Genomic DNA, 20,444 nt, shown 5'->3' on the forward strand with positions numbered 1-20,444 from the left:
TTTTAGCTGCAGCAGAGAATTCAATTGCTTAATTACACAGTATGACACTAAAATTACTCAAGATGGAAGATTATCACTGATTTAATTGGGCTTTGGATCAGCTCCAGGAGGTTTCTATTGATGTCTCTTTACAGATTCAGAGCAGAATCTGCAATTAATGTAACAGATCCTCCCAGTGTCTGAAGAGAAGTATTTAGCCTTTTACTTCATGCGCATAAACTATATTACAGTAGAAAACAAAATAGACTATCCAACAGCTTTCATGTTATTTATCTTTGATTTGGAAAACACATTTGAAATAATATTCAAGACTATTTTGTCTTTTTTTCCAGTTGTAGGATGTACCCATCTTGGGCAGGCTTATGCTGACAGGGATGTTTGGAAACCAGAGCCGTGCCAAATCTGTGTGTGTGACTCAGGATCTGTTCTCTGCGATGACATCATCTGTGATGATCAGGAACTGGACTGTCCCAACCCAGAGATTCCCTTTGGAGAGTGCTGTCCAGTTTGTCCACAAACAACACCACAACCTACAAGAGTAAGTTTGTCATCAATGTTGTTACTTTGGGTTGCCACCTTCTTGATCCATGTCAACCTCAAGTCATTTTCTTTTACATGCTCTTAAATACTTTTCTTTGAAATGCTAAGCTTGTCAGTTTCTGCCTTTAGGCAAATACTTAGGATGGGAAAATTTTGCCAAATTAAATAGAAAAAACAGCTTGAATTTTCAGAGAGTTTTATCTTTTTTTTTGTTAAATTCAAGAATACTTCTGTATTCTATCAGAGAATTGATACCAGATCAGATAAAATACTTGTTAGTCCTTTGAGCTATGCAGCTGAAAGCAGGAAGTCCTTCAACCCAGTTTTACATAGACAGCAGACACAGATAAATAGTAGAAAGGGGCAGAGGACAACAATTAGCCATGACATTTTTCATTTTATGGAGAAGCATAGGAATAATGCAAACAGCTTATTTGTTGACTTCATGCTCAATTTTTATCCATGAAACTAATGCCAACATAGAGTTAAAGAAAATTAGACAATTTTCACAGAATACTGCAAGTCAGCATTTCTTATCAACTCAATTCTACATCACCAGAGTAAATTTCCTTTTGCAGAGTTATTACTGACTTAATGCTCTGTAAAAGAAAGGTGATTCAAGCCCTACATCCCTGATTTGTCATCATCTTGTTTATAGACACCAACGTTACCTAAACCAGTTGCAGCAACTTAACCTCAGGAAAATCAAGAATGTTATTGCATGCCAAGTCCCCTGCCTAAACTGCTTCAGTGAGTGAGCCAGCCATTCTGAGCTCTGAGGCTATCTGAACATTTCATCCTTGTTTAAGATCCATGAGATTCTGTTAAATTACATAATTTCCACAGGCAAATTGAAGATTCTTATCCAGAAGATAGGACAGCAAGAGAGATGTTTATATGGAAGAGAAAGGGAGAAGATGTATTTCTGCAGCTCTATAATATATCTGCATAAACATGGAATATCATATACAAATACATCACCTAGTGTTAGTTGCACCATTCTAGTGCAACCGTACTGCTGTCAGGATTACCTGAGCTACTTCGTTGAACTGTTTTAGAGGTGTAAACAAGTGGTACATATAAGGATGCCGGAGATTTAAGCACAGCTCCCTCTCTTGTTGGGGCTAGAGACTCTTATCAGTTGTGTGGTTCCTGATAAAGGACTGATGTGGACTACTTCCTCCAGCCTCTGTCTTTGATATATAAGAGTTTGGTCAGCCCACAGGAAGCTGTCCTGCTGACCTTGGATATGGTGTATAGGGAAATGCTGCCTTGAAAGATCCAAGATAGATTCAGCTGAATATTCTTTGCTACCTCTAGCAGCTGAATACATAAAAACTGTTCTGAAATATGAATTTAGAATCCAGATAGTAACATGTAACTGAATTATTAATTGAAAAATAAATAAATTGGAGGAGTAGATCAATTAAAATTAACTATATTGTCACACTTAATATACTGTACTAAGACGGATACAAGAAAACTGTCCCTTGCAGCTTTCCGCAGTTGACTTCTGTCTCCATTGTACTCAATGGCAAAGCACTTCATTAGTGCCATGTTTCTGCCTACACAAGAGGCAGCTTTGTGGATGAATTGTGAAAACGCAGATGGAAGGCTGACCAAAAACCCCACAGCTTTCAAATGTACTGAATAAGAATAAATGGAACTTGTTTAATAAAACTATATTGCAATATTTAAATGTGTTTTCCTCTTGGTTTTATATATTTATATCTATATCTATATATATATTTGGTTTTCAGTTTTATTTTGATTTTCTTTTTTAAATTTAATTAATTTTTTTCTAGCCTCCTGGACCAGGCATCCCAGGCCCCAAAGGAGACCCTGTAAGTACAGCTCTTTTTTTTTCTCCCCAATGAAACTAACAAAATCGAGAGCCAGTTCCTACAGTGCTATATATCCCATTCAAGCTGCTGAGATACCCAGCTTTCACTGATGTCTGCACTGTCTGCAGGACTATGCCATATAGTTACTTTGAAGTAGCCTTTTAGCTTCAACAAAACTCTAAGAAATTTAAACTAGAAAAACAGAGAGAGAGAGGGAGTTTAGTCCAAACTGTATTACATTTGTTATTTTTTGTTATATTTCTTCTCAGAAGAAAAAAAAAAAATCTATGGACTCCATGAGCAGTATTAATTTTAGGTTCAGGAACTGACCTATTCCTAGTGTGTTTGATCAAATATCAGCTGCAATAAGTCTCCAGCAACTACGAAGTGTTTGCCTGTGTGAATTTTGTCTACTGTCTATGTCTTTCCTGAATGTTCAATTGTGGCCTTAGTTATGTTTAGTAGAGAAAGTGTCCTGCCACAATCACACAGACTTTGTTACAAATGGAAGGATTTGTCCCACCATGCCCTTGCAGCTGGAGGCAAGTGCTGATGTCTGTATCTGCACTGTTTGTGTCTTTGCAGGGTTCTCCTGGAGTTCCAGGCAGAAATGGTGCCCCTGGCCCTCCAGGACAGCCAGGGAGTCCTGGAGCCCCTGGCCCCCCCGGGATCTGCCAGTCGTGTCCCAGTATAAATGGAGGTGTAAGTCATCATTATGTTTGGCTTCTACCTTGTTGCTCATAAGCATAAAAAGTAATGCTGTAGGTACCTATGCCTTGCACTTTCATGCATGCTTTGCTTTCAATGGCATCTGTCTCTCATTTGTGCCTTTGAAAAATACAGCTGAGTGCTAGATGGGGTTTTGTTGTTGTTTTGGGGGTTTGTTCACAAAATTTGGTTGGAGTGCAATTAAAACTCTGGCTTATCTTGATTTTTTAAAACTTTTGGGGCCAGATCTAATGGAGGACTTATGTCACTCAGAGATAATCCAACCAGACAGAAAGTTTGCAGGAGGAAGTACGTCCCCTCAAGCTTAATGATTAGGGAACTGTTACTTTCCTATATTGTATCCAATGCATGTTTAATAAAGAAACATTCCCAGGAGACTAGACTGAAACACAGGTCCTCTGCTTGCAGGGAAGTGCCATGTAAGTGCTATTTGTCATTCTCCCTCTTTGTTTCTGACCCACTGCTTCTTGAATTCTCTTCTGAATAGCCAGGTGAACTCAACGAGAGAGCTAATTTTAACTAAAGTTTCTGTGCAGTTGAATTTGTTAAGGGAGCTGAGCCATAGCTAGTGCTTCGTTAAGAGGTGACATTGTCTCTCATTGTCTTGACGCAATCAAGCAAGCCTACTTTACAAGATGGGATTGCTTTAGAACAAAACTATTAAAATTATATGTTAAAACGATTGCTACTTTTGAACATAGGCCACTGTTTATAGCTTCCATGTACACTTTCCACTGCCAGGTAAGTCAAAAACCGAGGAAAGATGTCTTGGTTTTATTTAATTCTGAAAGGGATTGCATATGAAGGACTGAGCTTCTGAGAGAGGTACCCATGGATAGGTTAACCAGTCTCAACAGACATCACACTAATATACCAAGAGAGCTACTGGTTTTGGGTTGGCAGATGCAGATTCAGGAGAGGATGATAGACTGAATTAGTCACCCGTTCCACCACTGTCAAAGATGTGCTGTTGAATCCTGACGAGAGGGTTGATATCAGTGGCACAGGAGTCATCTTGTACCTGGTCAGCGAAGGAGCTGGGTCCACAGTAGTTTGGGTTATCAGGCAGAACACTGCACATATTGAACCTTTCCTGCTCAACCACCTATGTGCCTTTAATGCATAAACTGCATTAATGCCATATTATTCAACTAAGTTTGTTGACATCTGCATAATAAAATCTACATATGCCAAGTAAGTGTCTTACATGGGAATTCCTTGAAAAACTGACTGTAGAAATTATAGTTTTTTGGTTTGTTTTTTTTTTAAGCAGCATTTTATGTAAATGGGTGTGTCAAAGATGCCATCTGCTCTCAGAGAGGCTCACAGGACATGTTTTCACTCCATGCATTGCACTGAACTTTCATTTGTTTCAAGATAAATTGTCAAAAGCATTGAGCCTTGACTGCTCGGGCTCAAAAGTGATAATTGTATTTGAATTATTTAGAGTGACATAGTGAACAGGAAGGGAGAATGAGAAAGATGGAAAATGGCATTAGGAAAAAAGTGTACAACTCAGTTTTCTGAGATGTGTAAGTTCGCACATATGAGGTAAAAATAATTTGTAGTTCAGGGAAGGTCAGACATGGGTACATACATAGGTAAGAGAGTTTTTGCTACAAAATACTCTGCAATGAGACATTCATTAGTCACAGGTCAAAGAAATTAGGAAAATAATAATAAACTGTTGCATTCTTTAGTGCAACAGAAAATACTTCATCATCTTCCCTGAGTGACAACTAAGTTCAACAGAAAAGAGACTGATAAAGAAAATGGGGGAAAGAGCTTAAAAGGAGTCAAACAAGTGTAAGAGGAGAGAGGATGGTAATTTTTTGAGCTGAGGCCTAGCTGTCAAGGTGAAAACTGGATGCGCACAGCGTAGGGAGCTAACGTTGCCATGACCGTGAAAGAAAGATAGTGGCTGGGCTTCTCTTATGGATGATGTAAATATACGGCAGCTAAATGTCAAACAAGTATAACTCTACAGATACAGATGAGTTATTTCCATACATTTGCCATACTAATGTAAGAAAAGATTTATTTGATTTGTAGCAATCACCTTTTTTTTTTTTCTTTCTGTTTTTCTCTATTTCTTTTACAGAGTTTTTCTCCACAGTATGACTCCTATGATGTGAAGGCCGGTTCAGTTGGTATCGGTTACCCACAGCCCATTGTAAGATGATATAGCCTTTTTTCTGTCCTTTCTTTTTTTTTTTAAAGAACCCATTTTCTGCTCGTAGATTATACCTTGGATGTGTGTGTATCCTGATTTTAATTTAACAAGATAAATTTTAATTTAATTGTTGTCTGCAAGTGCAGTGTGATGTAAGGCAGCAGTTTGCTTGGCAGTATCATTCTAGAAAGTAACTATAGATTATCTGGGGATTTTGCATTTTCTCTCTCTTTCTTTCTTTCCTTATTTTTCCTAATGTCTCTCTGATTCACTTTCTTATACTACCTAAACATGTAACCCTTTCTCCCTTGTATACTCTCCTCATTTATTTGCTCTGGTATTCTGCTAGTTGCTTCCCTCCCTTCCACCACGTTTTTACCTCTTCCACTGCCCCTAATCTTCCTTTATCCATTCAGCAACATTCTGTCTTTACTTAGTATGATACTCCATACTTGTTTACTTTTCCACAACTCAAATTTGCCTGATAACAACCCCTCTTATAATCTTTTTTTCATCTCAGAAGCAGTCAAAAGCTTTTCACTTTTTCTTTTTGCAATTACCATGTTTTTACCCACAGCTATTCAGACTGTGTACTAAGGATGCTGTATCTGCCTGCTAGGCCTGGCCCAAGCTTTTCACAGGTTTTGTTTAGTGAGATAAAGCATGGATTGCCTAAAAGAGTATGCATGAGTTATGCTTCACATATAAAATAAACTTAAGCATTGCACCTCATGAATTTCCTTTTAGGCACTGGGATTTAGAGATATTCACCACTGATGACGTGGAGTGTTCTTGATTCAGGGAATCTGCTATATAGGGGATGTGGTGAATTGCTATTATTTGAAATTGGCTGCTGCTTTATTAAACATAATCATTGTTTTCAGTCCAATACTGTATAACAAGATTGGGGTATCACATGTTGAAACATATCAAGGCAGTTCCAGTCAAATGTGTTATTTCTCACAGTTCCATCAGAGCATCTTGTGAAATAAATTTTACTAATCATGACAGCTGTTTTTCCTGAAATATAGTTAATTATTTCCTCACTTTTTTTTCCTCTGTTTATTTCTATCTTGTTCATTTGCTAATATGATCATCCATGCATTGGTCTTCTTCAACCATCCGTTTTTGTATTTGTTTATTCTCTTATTCATTTTCAGCTCCTCACAGTTTTTGCTCACATATCATCTACATTTTACTACTTGGTGTCTTAATATGGGATGTGCTGAACCAGGCAGATAACCGAGATACATTTCAGTAAACAAACATGATCACTCCTCTCTATTTTGGCATTTCTCTCCAAGGTGCTTAGTCATTTCTTGTGCTCTGATCCCTGGACTTGGGTTAAAAAAATAATAATTTAATTGGGCACCCTAGAATGTCTTCAGCCAGTGTACAATTCTGTACACTTTCAGATCATATGCTCTTTTATATTGCATCATGCAATACATGACTGCAAAGCCAATTTACAGCAGATGGGACTAAACTTGCTAGAACTAAATAAGGTTTATCACTAACATTACATAGATTAATTTATATTTTAATTCATCAATTTTCAATGTAAACTTCCAATTTAAATCAATATCAAAACTGAAATAATTTGGAAGAGCGATAAAATAAAAAATGCCAGCTATAGCACCAACATTTCCCCGTGGGTGGTTACCATGCCTGGTATTTCCTCAGTCACACATCTCTGCATTACTGTCTTCCCGGTGGCTTTCCACTCCTTGTAGACTGATTTTGGAGCTCATATCACAGTTTCTCTTCATTTGCTCGTATAACCTCCACATATCATCTTTGTCTCTTTCCACCAGTGCACATACTGTAACTAAAATATGCTCATTTTTTTCACAGTCTGGAGATGCTGGCAGCAAGCGAATGTCACAACTAACTATAAGTTTATCTCCTCAGTGTGCACCTTGAAAAAAATAATGTCTTGTTTGTTTATAGCCATATGTCTAACCAATTGATTGCAATTGATGAATTGATGGCTTCGATTCATGTTGAATCCAGAGTTAACAGCAAGGGACTGCTCATTGTACTCACACATCGAAGGCAACCTGATTTACCCAGACACTAACTGCTCTGCTACTTGGTGTACTTCTTGTCCTAGAAAATAGCAAATATTACAACGATCCTCTTTTTTAGACAAGAGACAATCCGTGCAATAATATTAACATAGTATATTTGTAGTATACTACACCACATATTCTAGTACAGTATAACAATACTATTAATTTTGTATTATGAAAATTAGGTTCATGTAACATCTGTGATACATGACCTATTCTGACACAATATGACAATATCTCATGAAACACATTATGTGCAGTAGTAGCTATGGAATATACTGCCAGTACTGCAGTACATGGTGTTTTTCACGTACTTCATCTACTTCAATTGTTTTGGCTTTATCAAACCCATGAAGACTTTAATTTAACAAAGCTTTTTTTAAAGAGCCACATATAACTGCAGTAAACCACTGTGCTAATTTTCAAATGTTTTCTGTTTTGCAATATCAAATGCTTTTGTGGTTGTTGCTACAGGAAGTAGAAATATTAGCACTCTTCCCAAATTGAGAATTTCCTTAGTAATATTTTACTCCCTTTTTACATGTTAAAATAAGGAGCAGTATTACTGATGTGAATTAAACCATATGTATATTAAAGTTTCATCCTCTGAGTCCTTTGGTTAGTCCAGGTATCATTTATTTCTTATGGCTTAGTACTGTTAAAGTTCAGAAGAGATTTCACTGGTGAAAATACTTGCCTTACTGACAATAACAAAAATATGGCCTTAATTCAGTGTACCTGTAAGTCCTAAGAAGTCTAGGGTCATAAACAGAGTTTATCATACAAAGTTCTTCTAATGGGTTGTACATATAATATAGCTCCTGAGTGCAGGTGAGAAATTTTAAAATTAGTTTTAGAAAGCACAATCTGGCATCAATAGACTAGCAAGCAAGTTTAATAGTACACTTTGGCTCCACCACTGAAGATGTAGGGTTAGCCTAATAAAGCTCAGTTACATGGCAGAGAAGCCGAAGCTCATTTACTGTGTTTAACAAATTAAGAGTTCCAGTTATTTGTTCTTCCAGTTTAGGTAGCTGAAAAGGTGAGCTGCGAGCATCCCTTTGGGAGTCTAGATAAGGGGAAGAGTGACTCAAAAGAAGAGAGAAACCCAGTAATCCCTTTTCTGAAGGGACTGTAGGTACTAGGCAACATATTTAGCAATGTGTTTATATACTGCTGCTGCTTTTTTACTGCACCAAGTACATGTCACCGTGGATTTTTCTCTGCACTAATACACAAAAAATTATTTCACAGTTATTGGTGACTATTGCAACTACGTTAAGCTTTATAGCTATATTATATTAATATGATGACTATTTTTCAATCTACACTATAGAGTGGCTTTCCAGGACCCCCTGGCCCCAGTGGCCCCCCTGGCCCACCTGGTCATGCAGGTCCCCCTGTAAGTAAAATTAATCTTTTCATAATCATCTCATATTCTTTTAGATGAGCTTCTCCTTTTCTCTGTCATAAATATTAGGTACCTTTTCAACTGATAAATCTGGATGCTATGCTGAAGAATTTTATGGATAAATGTAATTTTCTATTAATTAGGTTGTAGCATCTGTGCACCACCAAGACTTAATGGCTGAGTGCTATATACTGTGCTGAACTTGTCCATGTGTTCCCCTGTGTTTTCTGCAATTCTGTAGGTTGTGAGCTAAGTTTGTCTTAAGACATGCCACTGCCTATCGTCCTCTGTTAACATTCCCAAATGTTTATTCATAAAAAAGTTTAACAGGAGATAAAGGAAAGTGGGAATCCTAATATACATTCAGTTAACACACATGGTCTGAGGTTTCGATGTACATCTTCTATTAGAGGAGCAGTTTTAATTCTGTTTTCATGGAGACATATTCAGCTGGGTTCTGCTAATTTCACCTTTGGTCATTTGGTGACAGTTCTGACTACCATTTTCCTTATGATTATGAGATTATTAAAAATATAGTAGCACCATGGACTGATGCATGTAATTGTTCACATCTTAACTAGTTTTTTGCTGCATTATAGGGCTCTGCTGGATACCAAGGTTCACCCGGAGAACCAGGACAACCTGGCCCTCCTGTATGTATACTTTACCTATCACTATATATGTTAAAGGCATGATCTTACAAGCATGAATCTGTGTCATCACTGGAGTGGACTGAAATTTTACAGTTCTTTCCATTGTTTACTATCATTTATGTAAAATGTACAAGTATTTTATGACACCCAATGCATTTTTAATTTGAAAGAGGCTTACTATTTTTTATTATTATAATTAATATTAATTATTCCTCTACAGGGACCTCCAGGCCCTGTTGGAATGATAGGCCCAGTTGGTCCACCAGGAAAAGATGTAAGTTAAATATTATTCCCCCGATGATTAATACATGGGAAGACAGCAGACTACATTGATATCGTTGCATTTAAGAATTTTTCACATCTCCCTATTTCTCAATTTGACAACACAACTGTAAGAAACTAGATTTGGCTTACATTAGGTGTCCATTCCAAAAAATGTCAATTTACATTTTAGAGGGCAATTTGATTGACACAATTTAAAAAACCCCAAAAACCTAAGCATGAAATATGCTATTTTGGTCTGGGGCAAAATAAATTAGCAGTTTTAAAGAAAAGCAGACACTAGTGCTAGTTGCCTGCTCCCTTCAAATCTTGCTTTGAGAGTTAAGGCTGTTAAAACCATCTTTTGTGTCACAGCTGGGAGCCCTGAATAGGTATAGTGCAAGGCGAGACAAGCAGCTAAAGCTTTTTTTGTCCTTTTTGAGTGTTTCACCATGAAAAATAAATTTTCTGTGATTATCTCGTCCTAAAAGTTGGCTTGAAATAAATTAGATGTTAACGAAAATATTATGAAAAAATTATTTTATAAATTCTGGCAACTGTTTTTCAGAAGACAGTCATATAGTGAACCATCATCCTGCTATAATTTTCCCCGCTGCATTTGGTGGAAGTTTCACCTGCTTATTCCAACTTGCCTTGAGCTACTAGAGCTGGTTCTTTGCCAGTAACTGAAGCAATAGCAAAGTAGTAAAAAAAATTTGCTTTCTTTCAATAGGGAGAACCAGGAAGACCAGGCAGAAATGGAGACCGTGGAATCCCTGGATTACCGGTATGGAAAAGCCCCCAATACCAGTGGTCTTCTAATCAAAGGTTTTGTTTTCCCATTTTAAGTTAGTCAAGTGAACATGACACACAATGAACATTGGCTTGTGCCCTTCATACAGTAAGTATGGGATTTATTCATCTTTCTATATTCGTGTGTTTAGGGTCACAAGGGACACCCTGGGATGCCTGGGATGCCTGGGATGAAAGGTCAACGAGTAAGTATTGAGTATAGCTGAGTCTGTTACTGGAATTATGGTGTTGCACTGTTGTGCTCTTTCAGTCATCAATTCCCAGCTAAATTCCATCATGGAATTAAAGGCCAATTTCTGGACAGTGTAATCTGACCTTCTGTAACAAAGACTGTTAAATTTTACCTCATTACCTCAATTGTAGAGCTCCATCTTGAATGCTGGGCAGAAGCATGCTTTCCAGAAAAGCATCCACTCTTACCTAATGGCCTTGGAGAGATGGAGGATTTAGAATTTTATTTAAAAAAATGTTCCAATAGTTGATAGCACTCATTATTAAAAATATGCCTCTTTATATAAGTTTGCCTTGAAGCTTAATATTTTGCCAAGAGGAATCAAGTTTTCCAGAATGCAAGAGGAATACTATTCACAGATATGGTTTTCACACAGGGTTTTGATGGAAAAGATGGTGCCAAAGGTGACAGCGGTGCTCCTGGTCCAAAGGTAAAAAACTATAGTGTCATCTTTGTTAATAGGTAGAGTAATACCCTCCATCATGTGTCATATAGCTATGTTTTGCATATTATGCAATTATAAAAATCCATTAAACATTAAAGAAACTCATTGACTATCTCCATGAAAAGAATGAGAATCATTCCAAAGGAATGACTTTCTGAACCACATCATATCCCAATTTTCCAGCCATAACAAAGATGAGATTCCAAAATTAAAGGACATGCCTGGATCATCTGACTTTATTGCATAATATTAAAGGACCAAGTCTTCCTGATTTTTTTTTCTTTTTCTGTTTAAATATTTTTTCTGGCACTTGTGTAGACTTGTCAGACCTCACAGACCTCAGTTCATGCTGAGGACACTCAGCACCACACAGAAGGGTGCAACGGATTGGGCTGACTCGTTTCTATGTCTCTTCCCCTTGAATAAACAAAAAAATGTTCTCACCAAAGTTCATTCTGTCATTGGCTTTTTCTTTTCATAACAGGGTGAAACTGGTCTTCCTGGAGCAAATGGATCACCGGGCCAACCGGTAAGTATGTGTATCCTGTAGTGTTTAAATGGCGGTGCCAATGGCACTTCCTACTTAACTGAGTTACTTATGTTTCTTTTAATTATACCACTACATGCATTGAACAATACTGAGACATGCAAATAAGAGCATGTGTCTCTGCTCAGCAATATTATTTTGGAAGCCATTTAACAGGCTCATTTTCTTATGTTTTCTAGGGACCAAGAGGTCCAGCTGGTGAAAGAGGAAGACCTGGAAATCCTGGTGGCCCTGTAAGTAATTGCAGCTGTTGTTCTTATGCAGAAGCAGCACATATTTTGTTTCACTATGTTGAGAATTCCCTACTTCATAGATTTACCTTAAGACAGTTGTAATGCAAAGGATCAGTAAACTATACAGCTTCTGTAAAATCATACATGAAAACCTTTCAGTCTCAAAGACGTAACTCATCTAAGTCACAATGTGTTCCCCATTTGATTCTGTGTTTCCTTTTTGTAAATGAATATATTGCACATTGAGGGAGAGTTCAGTGTTTCAGCGTAAGCTCAGGTTCAGCCAGAGGAATAGGGAGGAGGAGTGGAAGCAAAGGGCAGCAGCAGAAGGCAGAGAGGAAAAACTGCAATCTCAGAAGTAACTTGCAGGAAAAAGATAAAGTTACTCTTTGACTGAGATTAGGGTGTACATTCTTTGCTCTGAAAGAAGTCATAGCTCTTAGTGTCCAACATAATCAACAAAGCACAGCTAAAGTGTAATAACCAGCAACCTACAAACACTATATAACCTGAGCAGCGGACCTGGTCTAACATGACTTTTAGACAGACAACAGGATTTAAATCACACCACTGTTTGTTAGGGTTTTTTAGTGAAATTTTAGTCTTTTATGTGAATTAGAAGTAACTGTTACTTTGAAACATACATCTATTGCAATCTTATTTATTTAACCTTAAGAACTGCCACACAGATGATGCTTTGTAACTGTTATTTCCTTAAGAAATGTAATAAGAATACATTTTTCGTGTCTTGCTGTCTCATCGTTACAGTATAAGTCATGTAAAGTTTTGGATATTCCTTCATAAAGTATTTAGTTAACTATTATTTTACAGTTTCACAGTTGAGGAATCCTTGGGTCTTGGTCAACTAAGTGGGAATGTACAGACACATAAAGCTGGTCTGTGAGTCATGGGCATTAAAGCATGTGGGTTCTGTGTCCGGGGTAGTGCTCTGTACCCAACACCTCTCTTCTTTCTGTAGGGTACCCATGGCAAAGACGGATCCCCGGGAGCAGCAGGCCCACCTGTAAGACACTTACAGATGTTTAAGTATTTGTATAGTTCAAGCCTAGTTACTTCTAGCTGATGTTCTGTGGTGCCAGCAAACCCAGGACTGGGGGGTGCACTAGTTTAAGAATGAGCATTTTATTTAATGATATTTCATAACTGTGTTGCTTACAATACTTGAAGCATACAGTGCAATAGGAGAGCTTTAACACTGTACATCAGAAAATGCATGAATCCAAAACCAGATTATTCTCAGAGAACATAGAGATTGATAGAATTGCTGTTTTCTATGCAGATCAAATTGTGAATGGTCTTACCAAATACATTATTTAGCTGTCTGAGGTGGGCAAAAATTTTTCTTTTCCATCTGCCTAGAAACCTGAGCATGTCCACTTGTATGTGTAACAGCTCTATTTTTTTTTCCTACACCTTTTTTATAATTAGAATAAATTTTGAGCATTTTTAATAACTTAATCTCTTTAATGATAGCTTTCATGTTTTTTAAATTTACAACACAGAAATTTAGCTGAAGATGTAAGATGTGGGTGTGATATTTTAGGACTAGCCAAACTTCATTTTCTACATCATGATTTATATTTGCTATTCTGCCAGGTGTTCACTTACTCGGAGAAAAATCTCATAATCAGACATTTTTTTAACTTAACATTAATTCCATATGGCTTTTACCTTTTGCATTAATAGTATTTCTTTCACTTTTAAGGGTCCTCCAGGTCCCCCTGGAACTGCAGGATTTCCAGGCTCTCCAGGTTTTAAGGTATTCAGCTAAAGATGCATATTAATATAGGATTTGGTCCATTCTCTAGTCAGCCAGTTTATGTCACTACACATCTTTATTTTATGAGTCCTCCTTTTTCTGGCTGCTATTACACTGTTTGCAATCTTAGAACAGATATGTTTTCATATGCAGCACGAGACAAACCCTATCCTCGTCACCTTCATGAATACCCACCCCAAAACACTATTAAGTGGTAGACCCAATGCTTATGTTGCATTATGGGAGGGGCTCAAATGAACTTCCCACAAGTAGAGGAGCTGTGCAGCATGTGCTGGCTGGGCTTGCAGGGTACCTTGTGCCTCAGCACTGGGGTCACCATGCTGATTTGGCTCTTGCACTCAGGTGATGATGGCGGTAACTTTCTTCCCAAATCACACAAAGATGCCACAGTAGAGGAAGAAGCCATGAAGCTAATGCTGATTTTCCTAGAGACAAGACTAAAATCCATTAATTTTCTCCTTTTACTGTTTTTTCTGTAGGGTGAAACTGGTCCTCCTGGTCCTGCTGGTTCCAGTGGTAGTCCTGGAGAGAGAGGAGAACCTGGTCCTCAGGGTAATGCTGGGCCACCCGGGCCTCAGGTACGTAAATACCACATGGGAACTGAGAAGTGTTGTGCCGCCTGCTCTTCACAAAGTCCTACACGTCCTTTGGTTTAGTCCTAGGTTAGCAGCAGTAGTTATATATTTATTTTTTCAGGGCCCTCCGGGAAGAGCTGGAAGCCCTGGCAACAAGGGTGAAATGGTGGGTACTTTTCATATCACTGTCTTTTGCTGTGCTGCATTGGTGAGGGTTGCTGTTTGGACTGGGCAGAGTCCAGCAATGCCATCCTCTCTTCATCCCCATCTGCTGTTCACTCTCTACAGGGACCTTCTGGTATTCCTGGTGCTCCTGGTCTGCCAGGAGGCCGTGGTCTTCCTGGTCCTCCAGGTACAAGTGGAAACCCTGGAGCAAAAGGCACGCCGGTGAGTTACTAATATTCATTGCACTGGTTCTACAAACAAATATGGTGGACATAGTTCTGATACCATTAAAAAAAACCCCATTGAATTTGTCCTATTCACTTGAGATGATCTAATAAAAGATTTTATAACAAAAATAGGCAATTATTTTTATAAATATATATTTAACTTTCACACATTTATCTATTTCTGTATATAAAATTATACATAAATATGTTAATATTTATTTACTTTCCTAAATTATCTATCAATTCTGAAACACGCAACAAAAAAAATAGCTTGTCTAAAATGGCTACATTGGACAAAATCTGTTGGTTAAAATCCTAATTTCACCTGTTTAAATTCCCATGGGCTAAATCCACAGTCCACTACACCTAGTGAGTTGTACCTACTCTGATACTGTCATTTACCCCAGCCTTACCTCACACATAGTTCTTTCTCAGAGAAAATATTCAGGTACTTCAAGCAAAAGTCTGAATGATGTCTGAAATAGCTCAAAAACAGACATAAAATTTTACTCAGGGGTGTTTAAGATTGTATCACTTCTTTACTGAGTTTTTAAGGAGCCTCATGCCGTCCACATCCAGGTTCAACTAGTGCATGCTAATTCCTTTGCAGAATGTAAAATAATAAGACTTAGTAATTTCAAAGATATCGTGTAGTGACAGGACAAGGGGTAATGGGTGTAAGCTGAAGGAGGGTCGATTTAGATTAGATGTTAGAAAGAAATTCTGTACTGTTAGAGTGGTGAGACGCTGGAACAGGTTGCCCAGAGAAGCTGTGGATGCCCCATCCCTGGCAGTGTTCAAGGCTAGGTTGGATGGAGCTTTGGGCAACCTGGTCTAGTGGAGGGTGTCCCTGCCCATGGCAGGGGGGTTGGAACTAGATGATCTTTAAGGTCCCTTCCAACCCAAACCATTCTATGATTCTATGATAATTAGTATTTTCGTACATCTCATAGCTCTAGAATAATTCCCTGTTGCAATCCATAATTTTAATGGGATTTTTTTCTGTTTAGGGAGAACCTGGTAAGAATGGTGCAAAAGGAGATCCAGGCCCAAAAGGCGAGCGTGTAAGTGACTTTGAAATGCATTCAGAGAATTCTTCCAAGGAAGTCTAAACCCTGAATCATTCCCCATACAAAAAACAGGTTTGGTTTGGCTTTTTTTTTTTTTTTGGAGACTTCAAACTTTTTTCCCTGTTGTTGCCAGGGTGAAAACGGCACCCCAGGTGCTCCTGGACCTCCTGGTGAGGAAGGCAAAAGAGGTGCAAATGGTGAACCTGGACAGAATGGTGTACCTGGTACACCTGGAGAAAGGGTAAGCTGCTGTAGATGACCATGCGCACAAGATACATTCTGAGTTAATACAGAGACAGCAAAATCTGGTGTTCAAAATACTTTAAGGAGAAATTTGGCCATATCTGTTCTCAGCAAATTCCAGATGTGAAACCGGGTTACGAAACTGGGGAGAAGTCTTATCTAGTTCCTCATCTGAATTGCAGCACTTGGATCTATCTCAGTCTGAAATTAATTTCTTTCTTTTTTTGATATTGAAGAAGCAGTGACTTTACATACCAGGAGGTTGTATTGGAAGATTTGTGCTGAAAAGCAACCATAAACTCTGAGAACTACACAGGGGAAAAAAAAAACAACAAATTTCAAAACTACTTCTTAGTTAACAAAAATGAACAATCACAAAATTTCAGCTCTGGAAAGTGAAATTAATGCAAATTCTTCTACATTCAAGATATGTCTTTATTTCAACATCTTTATTGTCAATAGATCTTAAATGTCAATAACAATGATATTGTCAAGATGTCTTCTATGTTATATCTTTATTGCTAACAGGACTTTTTAGCTAGTAGATTTGATAACTTTGCAAAGAGCATTCTCACAAAGGAACTCCCAAATTGATTTATTCAACAAAATAAATAGCTGCACTCTTACACATTTTAGATTTCTGTTCCCATCTGAACCAAAGGAAATCGTGCTGATCTATTTATAACTCCTAGTTTAATAACTGATTGCAGCATTTGCTGAAGATGAGGAAACCAAAGATGCACAGTGAACAAATTAATCATATTAAATATATAAATGTGGCTGCAAATTAAATTTTATAATTTCACTTTCTTGTAAGCAATGAACATAGCAAATATAAGTATTAAAAAAAATACAATAGAGCTCTTTTCGGTATTGAATTAGAAGAAAATAATTGTTCAAGACTGAGTGGGTTGTTTTATTTTTGATACAAATTTAGAAAACTCATGAATAAAGTAGTTAATGCACAGCTGCTTAAAAATAATGGAGGACAGGCTATGATTTCAACAGGGGGGTTCTACCCAAAGAGAAAATAATTCTGCAGAATTTCTTGCAACACTGAAATGTCGTTGCCATCTATTTCTTTCACTAATTTTCATAATAATAGGTCTAATGGTAAATACTTGAGAAAAAAACCCCAAACAGTTGCCATTACCTAAGTCATATTGTCTATGATCCATATTTTGTTCTTTTATTTGGCAGGGCTCCCCTGGCTTCCGTGGCTTACCTGGTAGCAATGGACTTCCAGGTGAAAAGGTATAAGCCTTCCTCTAAGAAAATCCCAAACTTCTAGAGAATCCACGTTAATTTGAATGGACAATTTCAGATTCAATATGATGTTGATTTCCTTGCTCTGAATTTCAAAATCTCTTTTTTAGGGTCCTGCAGGTGAACGTGGTAGTCCAGGTCCTCCTGGCCCTAGTGGACCCGCAGGAGAGCGTGGACAAGATGGAGGCCCAGGTCTTCCCGGAATGAGAGTAAGACAGAACGCCTCCAAGAAAACGAGATAAACTCTATTAGAGATACCTCATCTGAGCTGATAGAATAGAGGAGTCCAGTTAGAAAAAAATTCTATTAATTCCTTTAAGTACCTATATGCACAGTGCAATAGAAAACCGTGCAGAGACACGGGGCATTCATAGAAGATTGGTCACAAGTACATGAGGAAGCTTCTATGAAGCTGAACATGCTCCTCAGCTCTCAGAGTATGCCATGCACTATCATGAGATACAGCTTTAATGTGAAATAGCATTGGATGATTTTCTGTATTGTCTATTTACATTTTATCAAATTTTACAATTTATTATAAAATGCATTATTTTATTATATTTAATAGGTACTTTGGTTACTGTATTTAAATATGTTTATATTTAAATTAGTCTTTTAATAGGCCTAAACTCAGCATTTAAATAATTAAATTATACATTAATTTAAATATTTCAATATACATATTTAACCTATATTTATTGCTTATGTGCCATTAAAGGAAATAAGCTGTTGGTCAGATTTTCATAGTACATATCAAGAAGATTTTCAGAGACAACCTATTGTGTAATATGTACAAAATGTAACACCATTCTGTGAGCTTCTGGGAGTGAAACAAGATTTTATTGGAAATGAAAATGAATTATTTAAAATATAACAAAAATAATATTTAAAAATATAAAACAAGTTAACCAAAATATGTTGTAAATTGTGTTGCTTTTAAGTAGAGGTAAATAAGCAAAATAGTTTCATTCTTTGATTTTTACCATCTGAAATTAGTTTTCTTCCCAAATAATGAAAGAATGCAATATTTGCACACGTTGATTAATGTCCGATGCCTTGATTATATACAATGACTCTCAGAGAAAGCGATACATTCCTAACAAAAGAATTTGTTAGCTTTCTCCCATTTTTGCCCTTAATGGGATGGGAGGAAATGGAAGGAGTTTTAATCTTTATTAAAGAGGTTAAAATAAAGCAAGTAGTGTAACATGTATCTTTATATATTTATATTTATGTATTGTAATGTAATACTACACATTTTAAACTGAAGGATAACATTTGGGTTTTTTTAATTCAATTGCAGGGTTTGCCTGGAATTCCCGGAAGCCCTGGAAGCGATGGGAAACCTGGCCCTCCAGTATGTATATTGTGCAAATATTTTATACTAGTCCTCCCACTGACCTTACCCTCATCCCACAGTATCTGCTCGACGGGTTGTTATCACAGTCAGATTAATTGTCTCTTTGTTTGTTTGTTTTAATTACCAGAACACTTTATATGCTGTCTTATTGTAATAACATGCTGTAAATCTTGTCATTTAATACTATTTAAAATACAGAGTATACAGAAGCTAGTTGAAATATAAAATGCACAATAAGTTTCGAGTGATAATGTCTCTAGCCTGATCTCACCTTCACTATTTACTGAGTCATGGATATTCATTTATTTCACCTAACAGATGCCATGTCTTAATTTTTTTTTTTTTTTTTTTTTTTTTTGCTTATCCCAGGGTAGTCAGGGTGAATCTGGCCGCTCTGGGCCACCTGGCCCCGCAGGCCCCCGTGGTCAGCCAGGTGTAATGGGTTTCCCTGGTCCTAAGGGCAATGAGGTGAGTGGGATTTCTCCTTTTCTCCTGTGCTTATGCTTCATTAGTCAACTGTTCAGTTGCTCCGTAGTGGGGCTATCTGCTGCTGCAGCTTTAAGTTATTGTCTGCTGACCGGAACAGGTATTCTAAACGGGATCTTTCCCTTTTGCAAGGGTGCACCGGGTAAGAATGGAGAACGAGGCCCTGGTGGACCACCTGGAACACCTGTAAGTTTCATGAACATGTTGTTTATTTATAGAATAATTTAATAATCACATAATATTAATTAATAATTTATTGTGACTCATAAAAATTATATCAATACATTACCATAGCCTAATTTTGTCTTTGTATAGGGGCCTGCTGGGAAGAATGGTGATGTTGGCCTCCCAGGTCCTCCTGGACCTACTGTAAGTGTGATAGTCCCCATAAGAGGCAATTATCGGTTATTGCCAAGCAAGTTATTGCTGCAGATAGAGTCTGTGAATTTGGGGGGGAGAAAAATATTTTTAGTGATATAAAGAAATCTCCTTTTATGAGGCAAATAAAAGAGCTCTTCTTTGCCATTATTTTAATAAATTAATACTCAAAACTTTGGTAGGAGAAACCTGAGTTGGATACACCTCATGTAAGTTAAAATGAAAAGTCAATTTACAACTCTTGGGGATCTACCACCTTTTCAAATTGAAGCATATTATTGCTCCTTTTAACATTTATCAGAGCTAACATTTTGGACTAGTATCAAGTCTAAATGTGCTGAATTACAGCTAATGGTTGGAATGAAAAGAGCAAATACCAGAACACCAAGATACATTAGTCTTTGGGATTGTGCAATGTTGTCATCAGATCATAATAAGAAGGTATAGATTAGAGGCGGTGTGGAGTTGTTTATATGTTGAAATATTCTCAGACAATATATTTTTTTTTTTTCTCTTTTGTTTGATTCTAGGGTGCTTCTGGGGAAAGAGGAGAACCAGGACCATCAGGTCCACCCGGCCTCCAGGTGCTGTTTGTTCATTGGTTTTTTGAGCCTTTTTTATAGACAGACACACACAAAAAAAGGAGGCATCTAAACATTTTCATTAGGGTGCACGCCATCATATTTTGAAGACAGCTCAACCACCTGGCACAAGTTATTGCTTCGTATTTCATAATTGTCAACCAGATGGCTAGCTCAGTAGATTATGTCACATAAAACTTCTAGCTACCAAATCAGCACCTCCTACTTTTTAAAGGATTGGAATGAGCTGGGGATACATCTTCATGTCAAAAAAATTTGCTAGATAGGAAAACGCATAATTTATCTATGTAACAGAGATGATAATACTGTTCCTTCATA

At 37.3% G+C, this 20,444-nt stretch overlaps 1 protein-coding gene across 2 annotated transcripts in view; it reads left to right on the top strand.

Annotated features, from left to right (window-relative positions):
- COL3A1 (collagen type III alpha 1 chain) overlaps positions 1-20,444 on the top strand; it is a 52,394-nt gene that overhangs the window by 17,460 nt on the left and 14,490 nt on the right. The window contains exons 2-27 of one of the 2 annotated variants that reach the window (XM_075756147.1): positions 333-538; positions 2,346-2,384; positions 2,970-3,086; positions 5,215-5,286; positions 8,695-8,760; positions 9,369-9,422; positions 9,643-9,696; positions 10,417-10,470; positions 10,628-10,681; positions 11,105-11,158; positions 11,658-11,702; positions 11,900-11,953; positions 12,933-12,977; positions 13,680-13,733; positions 14,234-14,332; positions 14,451-14,495; positions 14,618-14,716; positions 15,732-15,785; positions 15,925-16,032; positions 17,235-17,288; positions 17,411-17,509; positions 18,604-18,657; positions 19,030-19,128; positions 19,279-19,332; positions 19,462-19,515; positions 20,055-20,108. In XM_075756147.1, the coding sequence (XP_075612262.1) occupies positions 333-538; positions 2,346-2,384; positions 2,970-3,086; positions 5,215-5,286; positions 8,695-8,760; positions 9,369-9,422; positions 9,643-9,696; positions 10,417-10,470; positions 10,628-10,681; positions 11,105-11,158; positions 11,658-11,702; positions 11,900-11,953; positions 12,933-12,977; positions 13,680-13,733; positions 14,234-14,332; positions 14,451-14,495; positions 14,618-14,716; positions 15,732-15,785; positions 15,925-16,032; positions 17,235-17,288; positions 17,411-17,509; positions 18,604-18,657; positions 19,030-19,128; positions 19,279-19,332; positions 19,462-19,515; positions 20,055-20,108 (1,841 nt within the window). The remainder of the gene's footprint in view (positions 1-332; positions 539-2,345; positions 2,385-2,969; positions 3,087-5,214; positions 5,287-8,694; positions 8,761-9,368; positions 9,423-9,642; positions 9,697-10,416; positions 10,471-10,627; positions 10,682-11,104; positions 11,159-11,657; positions 11,703-11,899; positions 11,954-12,932; positions 12,978-13,679; positions 13,734-14,233; positions 14,333-14,450; positions 14,496-14,617; positions 14,717-15,731; positions 15,786-15,924; positions 16,033-17,234; positions 17,289-17,410; positions 17,510-18,603; positions 18,658-19,029; positions 19,129-19,278; positions 19,333-19,461; positions 19,516-20,054; positions 20,109-20,444) is intronic. The other variant, XM_075756148.1, reaches the window with a different exon arrangement.

Source organism: Balearica regulorum, chromosome 6 (genome assembly GCF_011004875.1).
Source record: "Balearica regulorum gibbericeps isolate bBalReg1 chromosome 6, bBalReg1.pri, whole genome shotgun sequence".
Taxonomy (NCBI): Eukaryota; Metazoa; Chordata; class Aves; order Gruiformes; family Gruidae; genus Balearica; species Balearica regulorum.